The 16,654-nt window shown below is 39.1% G+C and overlaps 2 protein-coding genes across 2 annotated transcripts; both read left to right on the top strand.

Moving 5' to 3' along the window:
- The first annotated feature begins 1,224 nt into the window (after positions 1-1,224).
- psma5 (proteasome 20S subunit alpha 5) lies at positions 1,225-9,815 on the top strand. The gene is made up of 10 exons (XM_080841257.1): positions 1,225-1,310; positions 2,705-2,748; positions 3,054-3,120; positions 3,809-3,935; positions 4,277-4,344; positions 6,883-6,990; positions 7,399-7,457; positions 7,566-7,668; positions 8,465-8,551; positions 9,324-9,815. The coding sequence occupies exons 2-10, from the start codon at positions 2,720-2,722 to the stop codon at positions 9,399-9,401; spliced, it is 726 nt and encodes a 241-aa protein (XP_080697383.1). The 5' UTR covers positions 1,225-1,310; positions 2,705-2,719; the 3' UTR covers positions 9,402-9,815.
- A 3,369-nt stretch (positions 9,816-13,184) lies between these two features.
- Positions 13,185-14,150, top strand: ora2 (olfactory receptor class A related 2; the record flags this gene model as incomplete). The annotated part of the gene is made up of 1 exon (XM_080841279.1): positions 13,185-14,150. The coding sequence occupies one exon, from the start codon at positions 13,185-13,187 to the stop codon at positions 14,148-14,150; it is 966 nt and encodes a 321-aa protein (XP_080697405.1).
- Positions 14,151-16,654: the final 2,504 nt, after the last annotated feature.

The following is a 16,654-nucleotide window of genomic DNA, read 5'->3' as shown; positions in this document are numbered from 1 at the left end:
ATCTGCCTGTGCGACAGCTGAACAGCCATCTTCACTGAGGGTGTAACCTGGGTAGGCATGTTAGCCGTAAGGACCAATTGCCTGTTGCGCGCGGGTCTGCTACATGTGCTCCCAAACAAAGAGCCAGACCTGAGTCATCCGTTGGTGCGTTCCACATGCTTAGTGATGCCACGCCGGTGGCTTGCTGCTCCCAGGCTGCCAGGTCCAGGCAGAACTTCATGGATAGAGAATAGAACATAGGGCAGCGACTGATTCTAATTCTTCCCATCAACGCCTATTACCCTGTGCAGCAGCTGTTTCAGCATTCTATTGAACCTTTCCACCAGTTTGTCTGTCTGAGGATGATAAAGAGAGGTTCTGAGCTGCTTCACCTTCAAGCTTTTCATTTTCATCATCTGGGATTAGTTCTGTCAGTTTAACGCGTTATTAACGGCGTTAACGCAAACACATTTTAACGCTGTCAATTATTTTATCGCGCGATTAACGCTATTAATGTGTAGTAGGCTAACGTTACGTTACAGTGAATGGTGAGCGCGATACGGCGAAACGGAAGATAAAAAGCTTCTGAATAGAAAGTTTACCTTTAAAAGTTGTGTTGTGCAAAAGAAGCAAGCTTCACTGTTGTCTGAAAATGTCAACAGGCAGCTGGCTGAAAGCACAGAAGTAGGCTTACATTTTATTGGTAACCTAACTGTTACGGTTCATTGTTCACAGCAAACTTGAAAAAAATAAAATATTAAGCCATGGATTAACTGCTGAGTCCTTGTTTATCTGAAATGTGCACTTTATAATTTTATTTTGTACCGCCCTGTTTGGCAATGTTGTTTTTCAATAAAATAAAACATTGCATAACATTGCTTTTCCATGTTGATAAGAGCTTTAAAATAAAATAAAAATGACGAAAAAAATGTTGGTGCCACCAATAAATAAAGCAGGATTCCAGTCAATGGAAAAATGGCCTCTCCCCACCGGCGATTGTTGTTGTTTACGATTTTCTATCAGTTCTCACCACACAACGACGTCTCATCTTTACTCCTTGAATGTCGATAATTAATGGTATGGGGTTATTGAAACTTACTACGTGTAAAAAAGACTAGAAATTGAATGCTTATTATTCGAGTCTCAAGCCTATAAAGTTGCACTGGGTGCCTTTAAGAAAGCCCTTAAAGCAGCCGAAGCCTGAAACGACTCACGTGTAACACAGACGGAACGTTACATTTGTATGGAACTTCCAGTGGTCGGACACATAATTCAGTGCACTTCCTCAGTAATCGGTTGAAAGTAGCAAACTCATTGTTGTACACTGACAGGTATGTGCAGCACTAACATCGTATTTTGTGAATTGCTGCGATAAGTCGTCGTGCACTGAGTCTACCTATCTACGTTCGCGAAATGTAGTTGTTGATTTAATAATATGCCATTATACAGAACTTGGTTGTAAACGTGACCGGTCTAGAGGTAGCTTTTTGTGAGCCAAGGCGGCACGCTAACTTTAGCTAACTTGCTAGCACGTTTGTTACTGATGTTCTGTATGTAGTGTAAACTAATAACCTTTCTAACATCAAACCAGCCTTTTTTTCTGAATGGTTCTTATCATATCAAAGGGTAGGATTTTATTTCGCCGAATGTAGGGTAAGGTACCCGAAACTGTTAAGCGAGTTTTGTTTGACCGATTTCTTCTCGCTTGCCAGAGTAGTTTGTCTTGTGTTCACACTATTTTGTGCGAATCCAAGTTTTCATAATTGTATTAAGTCTATGTCTTATGAACTCTGGCGCGCTTATAAACGCGTCTGGGGTACGGGCAGAAGGACCAGATTGGGTAAAGATCCCGGGAGTAAGCTTCGGTGGTTGGACCCTTATTGAGGTTTTTATGTATTTTCTCTTCAGTTAATATTGTTAGGGGAACTTATGGTCGCCGATGCGCGGCAGCGGAAATACCGTCACTCTGAAAGCAAAAGTAATACTTGCCGTTCCCGTTCTTGCGCATGGTGGCTGCGTCAAAAATTAAGACGTTTACGCTGGCTTCGTGCGCTTTGTTTTCATTTCGGCTGGTCATGCACCCCGCAAGTTTTCTAACTTGTGTGGCATGGCTGGCTCATATGCAAAATGAGAGCAAGAGTCGCAGTTCCGTCTGTATCTATGCAGCTCTGCATCTCTGGTCCTTCGATTCAGGATCATAGGGACCCCAGATGGCACAGGGTCTATATAGGTGCATAGGGATTCCCACTAACATTACTTGCGTGATGGAGACCTTAGTGTGAAAACTTTACATGTAGACTGTGCCAAAACGTAACAATCTAAATGTTAGTTAATTTAGAGAAGTTGTTCAAGGGACGTTTCATGTCTAATGATGGTGAACATTTTTTCATCCGTCTTGATCTTACTCTTAAGTTTTACTGTTGGAAGTGCCCAATTTTGGTGCTTTTGCTACCGGAAAAATAAAATGGTATGAAGTGTATGAGCTTCATGCGTCAATGAAATTCGATACCAATTTGTGTGATGACACATATGTAGACAAGAGGAGGATTTGCACTCAATTCAAGTTCCAAACTGAATGGGCTGTTTCGTTGTTTTGGTGATTGTTGTTGCAGTTAATGATGTTAGTTATAATAATGATGACTCACTGCTAAAGTCAAATCTAAGCTTCACTCAATGTGAATTTGTATCACATTAGTAGTATTCATATTATTTTACTTTTTCCCAGTAAACATCCTCAAATATGTTCCTGACAAGGTCCGAGTATGATCGGTAAGTAACGTGACCTTTTTCTAAACTTTCATGATACACACCAACATTCATCAGTCAGGTTGCTGCCCACCTTAAAGCAGTGAGGCATCAGACACAAGACACAGCACTGATCAAACCTAACAAGTCTGTTGATATATTCTGGTTTATTTGGGAACGTTGCAGTATAGTCTGTAACATATATTTTGTCACATCAAATATCATATTGGGGGGCTAAATGACATTTCAATTGTTCATAGCTTATTTTCAGATTTGGTGTTTAGTCCACGAATGCTTCTAATGAAATGATCAATTATTGTTTTTTTCAGAGGAGTAAACACCTTCTCTCCAGAGGGACGGTTGTTCCAAGTGGAGTATGCTATTGAGGCCATTAAGGTAAGCTGTTCCATCTTCACACATTCGGTAGTCCATCTATTTCATTAATTTCAATGTTTGTATTTGAGTGTGTGGTGAATGCCACAGTTTGGACTCAAATCTCAGCATGCCTCAGTGACCTCAGATCTTCAGCTCAATCTTGAAGACTGAGCATCTGATATGTCCAGCCAGACCAGCTTCCCCACAAAATATTAATATCCAAATGTGATTGGATGGTTTTGTTTTTTTGGAAAATTGAGAATATTTAGAGCAGAGGAAATTAAGCAAAGGTGCAGATGACTTGGGAAAATTAAAGTTATGTAAGAATTTTGATTTAATCGAGCAGTTTCAAGATAATGGTGAAAATGTAAACCTGAAAATGACATTGCCACTTTGAGGTCAATGAATGTAATTGCATGTGCCTTACAGTTGTTGCTGCCCCATCACTTTTGCAGAGAAAAGAAAAGTAGTGATCATCAAAACCGAACCAATAGAGCTCCTTCAGCTACGCTACGCTGCTGAAACCCCTGAGAACTTGTGAACAATAATGGGATTGCATTTAAGTGTGTGTAAATAATATATACAATGTATAGATTTGAGTACCATTTAATGTTTTACATTTTAGTTTGAACCTTAATAGATATGCAATATATTTTATTTATTTAAAAGAGTAAAAATGAATCATGTTTGCTTCCTCTTTCCTTTAAAGTTGGGCTCCACAGCCATTGGCATTCAGACAGCAGAAGGTGTCTGTCTAGCGGTGGAGAAGAGGATCACCTCTCCTCTTATGGAGCCCAGCAGCATTGAGAAGATTGTGGAAATTGATACTCACATAGGTAAATAGTTATGATCATGAAAATGACATGTGTTAACACTACTAGTCATTGTAACACTGAATGAAATTGTGTTAATGTTACACAGTCTCATTCATTTGGGGATATATAATTGGCTATTATGTATAGGATTTCAAATTCAAGTTGAAATGTATTGAATGTTTCTGTGAAAGTGAACATATATTTGGCTACAATACTGAAAGCTGCTTCTGATTTATGAATGGCTTGTTCTGTACATATACATGTGAGATCCAGATCAATGTGCCCCTTTTAACAATGTGGACGTCCACAATACCAGTGCAAGTGTGCCAAGTGTCTTAAAAACCTCTTTCCTTTCCTGTCAGGCTGTGCCATGAGTGGTCTGATTGCTGATGCCAAAACACTTATAGACAAAGCAAGAGTGGAAACACAGGTATGTGTAAATAAGGCAGAATTTATTTAACTTTATTTTTCAACTTTGGTGTGGATTTGGGTGCACGAGACAATAATTCCACACATATAATTTTCTTTTTGGAAATCACTTTTTAGTATTATGCAGATTTGAAGTGAGGTTATAGTAATACATGTCTTTTTTTTTTTTTTTTAAAGAGCCCAGGGTAAATATGAAGCCTTTAAAAGTAAATAACCATATCTTATCTGGCTAATTATGTTCTTTTAATTCCAAGCCATTGTAGTTTGCTAGGACATGCACAGTGCACATATATGACTAGTGGACTATTAAAACCATATTACCTGCATGCATCTCCCTTGATTTGGCCTGCCCATCTTTGAACTGCCATTTGGTGGAGCAGCTCTCATTCAGGGAGCCAATGTTGCCCTACATTCTCTATTGTATCAACACTATCCCTCGACCTACATGAAAGCTGTGTCGTTTTTCAGCTTGCCCGGGAAAGCCAGAACAATTTCTTTTTAATTTCTTGAAAAAACATTACAAACAGGTTTATTGATTAAAAATATGAAAATGCACCCTTTCCTAATGATTGTGAACAAGCCATAGCCCTAACAAACGAATCAAGTTATACACCAACCTAAAGCTTAGATTATTGAAAAGAAAACTTGTTCTTTTCTTAAACAGTATGCCTTTTGGAGATCATTTTTTAACAATCTTTTCACTCAACTATTCAGAGACAGAAATGTTGACCAGATGTGGCCAGTGTATTTAACCCTCCTGTTTTTCAGAACCAATGTTTAAGTATGAGGAGGAGTGTCATTTGTTAATAACTAATGTTTAAGTATCATAGTATGAGTCATTTTGGCAAGGAGACCTTAGGCCTAGGTAATTAGGACCCATAACTTTCAGTGCAATAGAAGATAGATATACAGTGTGTGCACAATTATTAGGCAAGTTGTATTTTTGAGGATTCATCTTATTATTGACCAACTACAGTGCTCTCGGCCAATTCAAAATGTCAGTAAACCTCAAACCTGAATATTTAAGAAAGTGAAAGTGAGGTTTTGGCTTTCTTAGGAGAATATCTATGTGTGCAGAATTATTGGGCAACTATTAGTGTGCAGAATTATTATGCAACTAAATGAAAAATCCCATCTCACTTGTTTATTTCCATCTGTTAAAGTGAGAATAATAAACAACAACTAAAAAAATAAACATTTCTGACATTTAAAAAAAAAAAATCAGTGACCAATATAGCCACCCTTCTTTCCAATAACAGTAATAAGCCTTCCATTCATGGAGTCTGTCAGTTTCTTGATCTGTTGACTATCAATGTTTTGTGCAGCAGGAACCACAGCCTCCCAGACACTGTTCAGAGAGGTTTTCAGTTTTCCTTCACTGTAAATCTCATGTTTAAGAAGGCTCCACAAGTTCTCAGTAGGGTTTAGGTCAGGTGAGGAAAGGGGCCATGTCATTATTCTTTAATCTTTAAGGCCTTTAGTGGCTAGCCATGCAGTGCAGTACTTTAATGCATGGGCTGGAGTATTGTCCTGCATAAAAATCATGGTCTTCTTGAAAGATGCAGACTTTGTCCTGGACCACTGCTTGAAGAAAGTGTCTTCTAAAAACTAACAGTAGGTTTGGGAGTTGATTTTGAGCCATGTTCAACTCGAAAAGGTCCAACAAGCTCATATTTGATAATATTAGCCCATACCAGTACTCCACCTCCACCTTGCTGGCGTCTGAGTCCAGGTGGAACTCTGTGCCTGTTACTGATCCAACCACAGGCCAATCCATCTGGTCCGTCAAGAGTCACTCTCATCTCATTAGTCCATAAAACCTTTGAAAAATCTTTCTTCAGATAGTTATTGGCCCAGTCTTGACGTTTCAACTTTTGCAACTTATGTGTGTTGTTCAGTGGTGGTCGGGTTTCATCCTTCCATACCCTGCTCATGTCTCTGAGCACTGAACACCTTGTATTTTTGGGCACTCCAGGTAGGTTGCAGTTCTGGAATATGACAGCACTGGAGGATAATGGGTTCCTGGTAGCTTCACGTTTGCTTTTTTTTTGTCAACACGTTATTTGCGACCTTGTCAACTTTTTGCAACAAATCGTTTGATTGGTCTGTGATCAGGCCCCAATATCTTAGCAATTTTAAGAGTGCTGCATCCCTCTGTAAGACTTTTTACAATTTTCGTCAGTTAAATCTCTTTTTGGCCCATTTTGCCTGAGGAAAAGAAGCTGCCTAATAATTATGCACACCTTGATATAGGGTGTTGATCTCCTTAAGCCACACCCTCCCTCATTACACAGATACACATCACCTGATATGCTTGAATCCAATAAGCATTCAAGTTTATACAGCTTGGAGTTGGAAAATATGCATACAAATGATAATATGGTCAAAAGACTCACTTGCCTAATAATTGTGCACATAGTGTATAGATTTAAATGATTCAGTGCAAAAGTAGATAGATAGATTGATTTATATGACTCCTGATTTACATTTTACGTTTCTATCTGGACTTCACTCAGCAAGCTTTTTCCTGCTCTTTTAGAACCATTGGTTCACGTACAATGAAACCATGACGACTGAGGCTGTGACACAAGCCGTGTCCAACTTGGCACTGCAGTTTGGAGAGGAGGACGCTGACCCTGGAGCTATGGCAAGTTGAAGTGGTTTTATTTCATAATTCGAATAGGCATTCTTGTATCATGTGATGAATTATGCTTTATGAAAATCAGAAGGTAAAAATGTGTAAAGAGAGCTCCATGTTTATTGTTGTCCTCTTGAATACCCCAGACACAAACTTCAGAGCTAAAATAGAGCTATTTTATAATATAGTATAACAGTGGTGTTTTCACATGAAATCTGTTCACCAGCCACCATTTTGTTATCACACTTTTGTTTCTTAAAAGCAAGACAAACATTATAGGAAACTTAGTTACACACAAAACACATTTTCCCATAAAAGATTATTTTATATTAATTTATCCTTAAGCTTTTTGTAGTGGTAATAAAGGCATGATTCTCCACATATGCTGCGCCTCACTCATTGCTGTTCTGTGTTCAGAGTCGTCCATTTGGTGTGGCACTACTGTTTGGAGGCATGGATGAGAAAGGACCCCAGCTGTAAGTGCCAGGCATGCATGCACCCATCCAACTGTCATTTATGGATATTTAAAAACTTTATATAGGTTTAAAGATGTGGTGCCGTGCTAACCAAAGACATGTTCCCAGATACCACATGGACCCATCAGGCACTTTCGTTCAGTGTGATGCAAGAGCCATTGGCTCCGCTTCAGAGGGGGCCCAGAGCTCGCTGCAGGAGGTCTATCACAAGGTACTTTTGCCGTATTGGCATAACTCACTCCAGGAGGTCTATCATAAGGTACTCTAGCCATGGTGGCATAATTCACCCTCGCTGCAGGAGGTCTATCATAACGTACTATAGCCGTGTTGGCATAATGGAGGTCTATCACAAGGTACTTTAACCATGGTGGCATAATTCACCCTTGCTGCCTAAAGAGGTGTATCTGGACTGGCATACTCTTGTACACTTACGTACACTACACAGATTATTGGAGTTATCCGGGAGTTTAATCTAACCTGGACTGCCATACTCCTATACATTTACGTACAGTACAGAGCGTATTGGAGTTATCCAGGAGTTTGCTGTCCTGTTAGGCAAACTGAGCCAGCACATAGTGCCGGCTGCCCTAAAACGTCCTGTTCCTACATTGGAAAGGCGCCTATTGACTGCTGTTAGCACTTGAAATGGCAACATAACCACAGTGGTCAGGTGGATACTTGAGCTCCTCTTCTCAGAGGTGTTGATGCCATGTGAATACCATGTGGGTCAAAACATGTTAACCTTTCCTTGGCTAGCCTTCCATCACAGACTGAAACTAAAGCATATTATGCAGAGATTGGCATGATCCATTCCATGCTTCTATAGCTAGTGCCGAGAGCACGCCCTTTTTTAGGTTTGCCTAGATTTCTATTCTGTACTAGTTCTGTTGTGTACTAGTGTTGGTATAATACTTTCATCTTGCGATGACTGATGCTATGTTTAAAATGTTGGAAAATGTTTGATTGTTTTACCATATATTTTTGTGATTTTTACCATGTTTTTCCAGTCCATGACACTAAAAGATGCCATCAAGTCCTCCCTCACGATCCTGAAACAAGTTATGGAGGAGAAACTGAATTCTACAAACATTGAGGTAACCGTTGTTTGCTCTGCCACTTACATTATTCGGCTATTAATATTCCTTGCTGTTGGATAGCTGTTTAAGCTGTATATTTATATACAAAAGCAAAAAAAGAATGTAGATAGGGGTGATGGGGGGGGGATATATTTACCATCACTGTAGTAACAGCACAGTACCAATGTTTAAATTGGTTAAATGTCACCATGCCAATAATGATGCTCTTTGGGCGTATATACTGGCACTTGGCATTCTAGAACACACTCATGGTGGGCGTATATATACACAGAAGGATTAGATCCGATTCAACTTAACTGTCACTGTGCAGAGTACGGGTATAAAGTCAATAAAATGCAGTTTGAAATATGATTAAAAGAGATCACAAGCCCACTTTTGTGTTAATACATGGTGATATGTAGAAGCATTTTAGTTTTGCTTTAGTGGCTGGGGTAGGATTTTCACAACAGAGCTGCGGTTTTGGAACACCTACCTATTTCTCATAAGGTGCTTCAGACTGTTTTTTCAATGCAACAGTGCAAGTGAATGAATTATTTACCTGATGATTAGGAAATAATTGGAAAAGATGAGTTGAAATGTACCTTGTCAGGGTTAAGAACATTCGTTGCGTGGCAGCACATTGTTATATGCTAAGGAGTTGGAGTTTGACTCTACGCTATGAACCCTTGTTAAAATGTTTTTGAAGTAGTGTGTACACAAATGTAAATGGATGCATTGTTTTATTAACTTGAACTTACGAATTGTAATGCACTATCTTTCCATGCCTCAGCTCGCTACAATTGAGCCTGGAAAGACCTTCCACATGTACTCCAAAGAAGAGCTGGAAGATGTCATCAAGGACATTTGATGGATTGTATGATGCTACTGGCTCCACTTTGAGGTTTGGGGATCATCACACAGCCTGTCCAACATCTCCGCTGTTTTCCAGGCCTCAATGGATCATTTTTCAGTTTCATTTTAAGTCCAGTAAAACTGTAATAGATGACATCTTCATATGAATCAACTGATGAACTGATGTCATCAAATCCCTTTCTTGGATCTGTTTAGTTGCATCTCACAATACATAACATTTTCTGTCCATAAATCACTTGTATGGATTCTGTTTGAGAAAAAAATGCTATTTGTATTCCATAAGCAGCTGGGTGGCCGGATCTCGGGCCAAATACCCAGATGCTCCGTGTTGTGTGGTCATTTATGGGCTTTTCTGCTTTTGTTAAAATAAATGTAATACATTTCAGATCAAAATTCCTTTCTTGTTTTTTCACCATTGTTTGACAAGAACATGGACACAAAAACTGAATTATACTGTACATTTCAGGTCATTGCCTTTGGTTCCTGCAGAACGCAATAGAATATGCATTTGAAAACAATAGAGCTCTCTATCTGAAAACTGTTTGTTCACTCTATGTGGTCATTCTATTATATGCATTTCAAACTTAATTGCTCAAAAATTACAGTGTTATATTTATAGTTAAGGTATTTGGCAGAAGCTTTTGTCCAAAGCGAGATAATAACCAGTACTAACCAAGACTAATACGCCTTATTAAATCAATAATTAAGTAAAACAATATAGAGTAAAATATGCAATAATGATAATTCCAAAACTATGGATTCATGTATAACAAGTATGCCTTAAACAAATTAACTAATTGAATAAATGCTGTTTAAAAGCTTTTTAAATGGATTAAGGCTGTGGCTGGAACAGACAGCACTGCGTGGGGCATTCCATCACTAGGTACCACTTAGAGTCTTGACTGCAATCTCTTTTGCTGCTGAGTGAGGCTTAAGACAACAGCAGCTCATTAGAGAAAAGAAGTGGTCAAGTGTAGGAATAGAGCTGAATCATAGTGTTTAAAGAGACTGTAGTGTGAGATTGAATTCTAGCATTTTAATTGGGAGCCAGTGACTGGCAGAGAAGTTCCATTTTGGCTGATCCTAGACCAGCGTGTCTACTCTGGTAACCGGCTGAGCCCCATTCATGATTGGGACTGGTGATTAAAACAAGCATAAGTCATGAGCTTGTGTTAAGTTCCTGCCCTTTGTACACACTTGTCAGATCGGCCCTGCCAAGAGCGCTGAGAAGACAATCAAACCTGACTAGCTACAGGAAGTAAAAGTGGTAACCAGGTTTCCGTAGGTGAACCTGCCGAAGGATCATTAACGGCACAGCCCATCCCCGGGGCTTCGCCTGTCTGAGGGTCAGCTTCCAATTAATCAGAGAAGAACCCCTCCCGGGCGCCATGGCTGCTTGTCGCCTTCGTCCCCTTAAGTGCAGACCCGGTGTGAGGAAGCCAGTAGGAGGAGGGGGTGACTGACGATGTAGCCCTGAACCATAAAATGTGCTCAAAAGGATAATTGTGTAAACAGGTAAAAAAAGATAACTAGATGGCGAAAACTGCCGGGAAACAAGTAAATTGTGTCTGTTTATATATGTTTTAGAAATGTACCTGTAATAAGTGTATTTGTAATATTTATATTTTGTTTTAATCCACTAAAACTGGACTTCCATTTAAAACACATCATTGAGTAATGCACTAATAAAACACTTCTGTATATTTTAGCATTATACTTTATACAAAGCATATCTTGGTTCAAAATGGAACAATGTATTTACTACTCAAAAAACAGATAACACTAACAGAAGTGACATGACACTGACCACACGAGCCTTTTCTTTTGTAATAACACATTGCTCACGGCTTACTGAGTAAAGCTGTGGAAATCTAACAGTCAAGCATCTGGGTTTGATTATTGATATTTAAGGTACCTCCCTAAAGCTCCATTTGGGGTGACTATTGATATTTAAGGTACCTGCCTAAAGCTCCATCTGGATATGACTTAATTGATATTAAAGAATCGCCCTCCCTGTTTTCTCCAGTGTCAGTGTGTCATAATATGAGATGCCATGTGGGTTCCTCAAACCCCTCCTGACTCCTGGATGGGTTTAAACATGTTCTTCCTCTCTGCCTTTCTCATTAGTGAATTAATTAGTTATAATGTCTCTATGGATTATCTCATAAAGTCTCTATTGATGAGAGTGTACTTGAGTTAAACACCTCAGGAGGAAAGGAAAATAAATGACACAAACATGTTTACCACTGAGTCACTTGCATGGAGACTGGAACAATATGAATTTAATGTATGATTAATGCTCATGTCTGTATCTCTGTAGTAAGGGGACTGGAAAATAATTAGTCCAAATGTAATTCCAAGATTAGGTGGTTTTGTATGGCTCTGAAAAATGTCTGTGCTTGGAATTTTGCAGACAATTTTCAAACCCTTTCCTGCTCCCAGTCATGGATTGGGGGTTTCATGGTTTTGCCTTCAACAGCTGCGTTTCCACTATTGGGCCAAATGCAGGCAAGCTGGTGTCTCCATTGTCACTTTCAGGGCTTTATCATCATTGGGCCAAACTGGTGCTTGAGGTGACATCAAGGGGAAAGGTGTGGATAGCAGAGTCAGGTCAGAGGCGGATACAAGACACCTACACGCTGCCATATGAATGGTTTATGTCTAGGTAACTCTTAGGCTAGATTTGGGATGAGAACTGAAAAACTTTACCTAAACGCAATATTCACAAAGCATTATAAACACATTCATGCAGGGCTATTGAAGCATTATAAAGACATTCATACAGGGCTATTCCAGCATTATAAACACATACATGCAGGGCTATTTAAGCATTTTAAAGACATTCATGCAGGGTTATTAAATATGCATAAGTCTATCGATGATCAGGAATGACTACTCATAAAGCGTTACGAAGTTATAGTGTAAGCCTGTACAGCTTGAAGTATCAGAATGCATAGTAAAGCTTCTTTTAGCTCTTGGTATATATTATATAAACTTATAGTATATAATGATACTGATGACATCTTTGCCTTATGTTAAATGAAACGTATTCACCAAATGCTTCATGGAGCCATAGAGTATGTGACTGTATGCAAGCTTAATAGTTGTATAGGACTTAACATTTTATGAGTGCAGTCATGTCTTTAAGTAGTTATATAGACTTGCCAGTCACTACAATGCATTATGAATACATTATAAATATTTAAACATCTATAGTGCTTTATGACTACTTAATTGCAGTAAGGCATAAACAGAAAACCGTAAAGAAACTTTTCAGTAAAGTATACCTTATGAGTCGACTGTAACTGAAACACAGCCCAGTGTGGTAATGCTTTTGTTTGTTCTTTCTGCCGTTTCTTGTAGTGAAACTAATAAGGCAATCTGGTCTAGTAAACTAATGAATCATTCAGCCAGATAGATTGCAGTTATTGCTGTCAAGTGTAAGCAACAGATTAATGCCATCTCACTACACAGTGCCTCCATAGGGTTATAAAAGGAGAGAGAGATACTGAGTGTTTGTCATGATGGGACGACATCATCATAAAGAACTCAAGGAAGCTTGCACAGGACAGGAACACGTCTGAGAGGCGTGTTTTTAAGATTATTGAGTTATTGAGATTATATGAAGCTTGTTATTTGCCTTGCGCACTACTGAACTATATTACAAAAAATACAGTTTATACCTTCCTTTGCTCTCATTCATAGTAACATAGGAACAGAAATACTGGCTTTGTTGGGCATAAAAACAGTAATGTCTTGCACATATGTGTGACCAGAAATGGAGTCTGAGATTCTCACCCGTGGATTGCTCTACCTGTTCCTCACTGTGGTGGGTGTCCCTGGCAACAGCGTCGTGATCTGGGCATTTCTACAGCTGGCGTACTTTGAGCGTCACCTCTTGCCAGCCGATGCCATTGTGTTACACCTAGCTTCCGCCAACCTGATCGTGGTGGGGGTGCGCTGTCTTCTGGAAAGCCTTGCCACCTTCCAGATATCTAATGTCTTTAGTGACACTGGGTGCAAGGCGGTCATATTTGTATATCGTACGTCCCGCTCCCTCTCCATCTGGCTGACATTTGTGCTGAGTTTATATCAGTGCCTGAGCACCGCTGCCCCAGGCTCCCGCTGGGCTGCCCTCCGTGCCCTCGCTGCCAGGAGCCTGGGTGGCATCTTTCTGGTGCTGTGGCTCATCAACACATCCATGAGCACGGCAGCTATTCTCTTCTCTCTGGGTTCAAGAAACAGCTCAAGCCTCATGCAACATGACATTAATGTGCAGTTCTGCTTTGTGCGCTTTCCTTCCCAGCTTTCCCGTGATGCCAACGGAGCAGTGCAGGTGAGCAGAGACGTGGTGCCAATGACTCTAATGTTTACAGCCAGTCTCATTATTCTGGTTTTCCTCTACCGCCATAGTCACCAGGTCAAAGGCCTCCGCAGCAGCACCAGCAGCAGGGGAGGAGGCCCCTCAGCAGAGCGGAGGGCAGCCATTACAGTGGTTTCCTTGGTGACCTTGTATGTCATAGTCTATGGTGTGGACAACGGTTTGTGGGTGTACACACTCACAGTAAAGGGAAGTATGAGGTCATCAATGGTGTCAGACCTGCGCATATTCTTCTCTTCATTGTATGCTGCTGTAAGCCCCTTTGTCATCATCGTCTCGAACAAGAAGGTCAACCGACTTCTGAAGTGTGGCCTTGAAGAGAAGCTTCAGCAGAGTACAGACACAGGTCTTTCCACCGTCTAAGATCATCTATGATGCATCAATGTCACTGCAAGAATAAAGGTCATTCAATCTTCAAAGGTGGCCATGTCAGTTTTCTTTCGCCTTTGTGTCATTACACACATGTGATAGACATTTTTTAAACATGGTTTTCTAAACGTTAATACTAGCCACCATTTTGGCTCTCAAATTGTTTGTGAAGTGTTTTAGTGGACGTGTTTATGAAGCTTGGGTGTGGTATGTACAATATTTTCCACCCAGACATAATGAAACAATTCTCAGAACTGTGCTTCAAATAATCTGTGCTTTGTGGAACTATACTATACTCTTATGTGGCTATCTACATTTTAGAAAATTTTATTTAATGTAAATAAAAATCTTTGGTATCACTGAAAGGGTATTTGAGTAATTGCAGCATTATGAAAAATGTGAAAACAGGGCTTGTTTTGATAAAAGCTGGTCTACTGGTGAAAAATACACAAATATCACATTTAATGATCAGATTGAATCTGAAAAGGATTACAATTTCCAAACCTTACTGATTAAATCCAGTAGCAGAGATGGATGAGAGAAGCGCTCCAAACTGAGACCGTATGTTCATCATGTTACTTAATTGAATAGTTGCAGAAGGCACACATCATTGCAATGAGAGGAGGCTTCTCTAAGACTACACATTTTAATCAACATTATGTAACAATTCACCTGAAAATAACAGCTTCAAACTCACTTTGACTTTATGACCTTTTACACTAACTTGTCATACAGAGAATGTGCCAGTGCCACATCACGCCTGGTACCCCTGGTACCTATGCACAATGCAGCTTTGGTGGACACGACACAACATGTCTCGCAAGACTGCGTTATGCTTTATGGCACCAGCTCACGCAACAACAATTAGACCCATCTGCTAGCTGGCACAGTATTCTCTGTATGGATCATAGGAGAGGGGACGAAGAAACCGAGGGAGATGTTGTCAGATGAAGCAAGCAAGAGACCGAACAAGAGGCAAGTCTCTGATGCTGGTGTTGCAGAAGGAGACATTGCCAAAAAATGCTTTTTGTTTGTGTGATTCCAGTCACTGCAAGAGGCAACTAGAAAAATTGGATCTTCAGAATGAGACATAGAAACAGAACAATACAAAGCCAAGTGGAGGATGTTTTCTACCTGCCATGCAGCATAAGTGTAACAAGTATGTATTGTTTCCTTAGATTCATTAGTTTTAGTAGTCTGTAAACAATATTTTATCGATAATATTTTTCCAATCCTTCAAAACAGTTATTTGGCCACTTATGGAGGATATGTGTGTAGTGTGTAGAATTATCTTATATCCCATCACAGAAGTAACCAAAATGTTTGGCCAAGAAGGCGGAGGCTTTAAATTAATATAATTTTGGGAATGAACATAAAGGGGCGTTTCAAGAGTCTCTAGAGTCCCTAACTCTAGGGAGTTAGAATAGTTCACAAATAAATGTCACACAATTCACATTTACAAACTGCTCACCATTTGTGAACATCTTTTAAATGGCTTGATTCACAAAAGGCATTTATTTTTTCATAAAGACATTCTCTGCAACCTATCAGATGTGTTTTACAATCTCAGCCAAATACATGAACGTAAATTCAAGGGTGTCTCAAGGGCAAGTGGTATAGAGTGGGCTTCTTAGTCAGAGACCTTACAGCCGCTGGGTGACTTACCTTTAACCCAGTTGTTTCATTATTTGAGTAGCAAGTTTCCAAACAAGCTATTCTTCCATACGTCATGTCGCGCAGTTATGCTGTCTAGCAGTTTGCAACATGCAAAGGAAAACGGACTGAATTCGAAGTAAAATGAAGGTTTGTATCTTCTTCTAAACCTTTTTAATCCAGCCCAGATGTAACACTTGTGGTCATACAATATAGTTGAAACACTTGTTTACTTACTTTCTTGGATCTGGGCTATCAGAAGATCTCTGTTCTTTTCAGGTGCGCAGTCAAATCACCACAACAGGGTTTTATAATTATAAGATTTTAGTGACAAATTATTATTTACACATACTGTATACAAGGCTCAAATCTGTCAACATTTAGAAAATGTAAAATAAAAACATTCATCAAAATAACTCAATATCAGAACCTTAAATCAACCTCAAACTCTTTATTAATTCCTATTTGTTCTTATTTAACTCTATTATAACCTATTTGCTTCCTATTTATATCTATTTTATAATCTATTTGCTTCTTATTTATCTCTATTTTATAATCTTTACAAGAGTTAAATGTAGTTATCTTTTAATATAAATTATGTATAGCATTTAATAAATAGTTAATAAATACATAAATACATAATTTAATTATCTAGATTAATCATATATTATATTCTTATATTATTTATCTAATAAATACGGTTTATCTCATTTAAATGATCACGCAAATCTTAACCTTACTTCTTAACCTAAATTCACAACCTAACACAATTATACAGGCTATTAGGGGTGGGGGGAAAAAAATCGATTATTCGATTTTAATCGATTCTCTCTAAAACGATTCTG

Source organism: Sprattus sprattus (assembly GCF_963457725.1).
Source record: "Sprattus sprattus genome assembly, chromosome: 6".
Lineage (NCBI taxonomy): Eukaryota > Metazoa > Chordata > Actinopteri > Clupeiformes > Clupeidae > Sprattus > Sprattus sprattus.
This window is presented reverse-complemented; position numbering and strand designations above follow the sequence as displayed.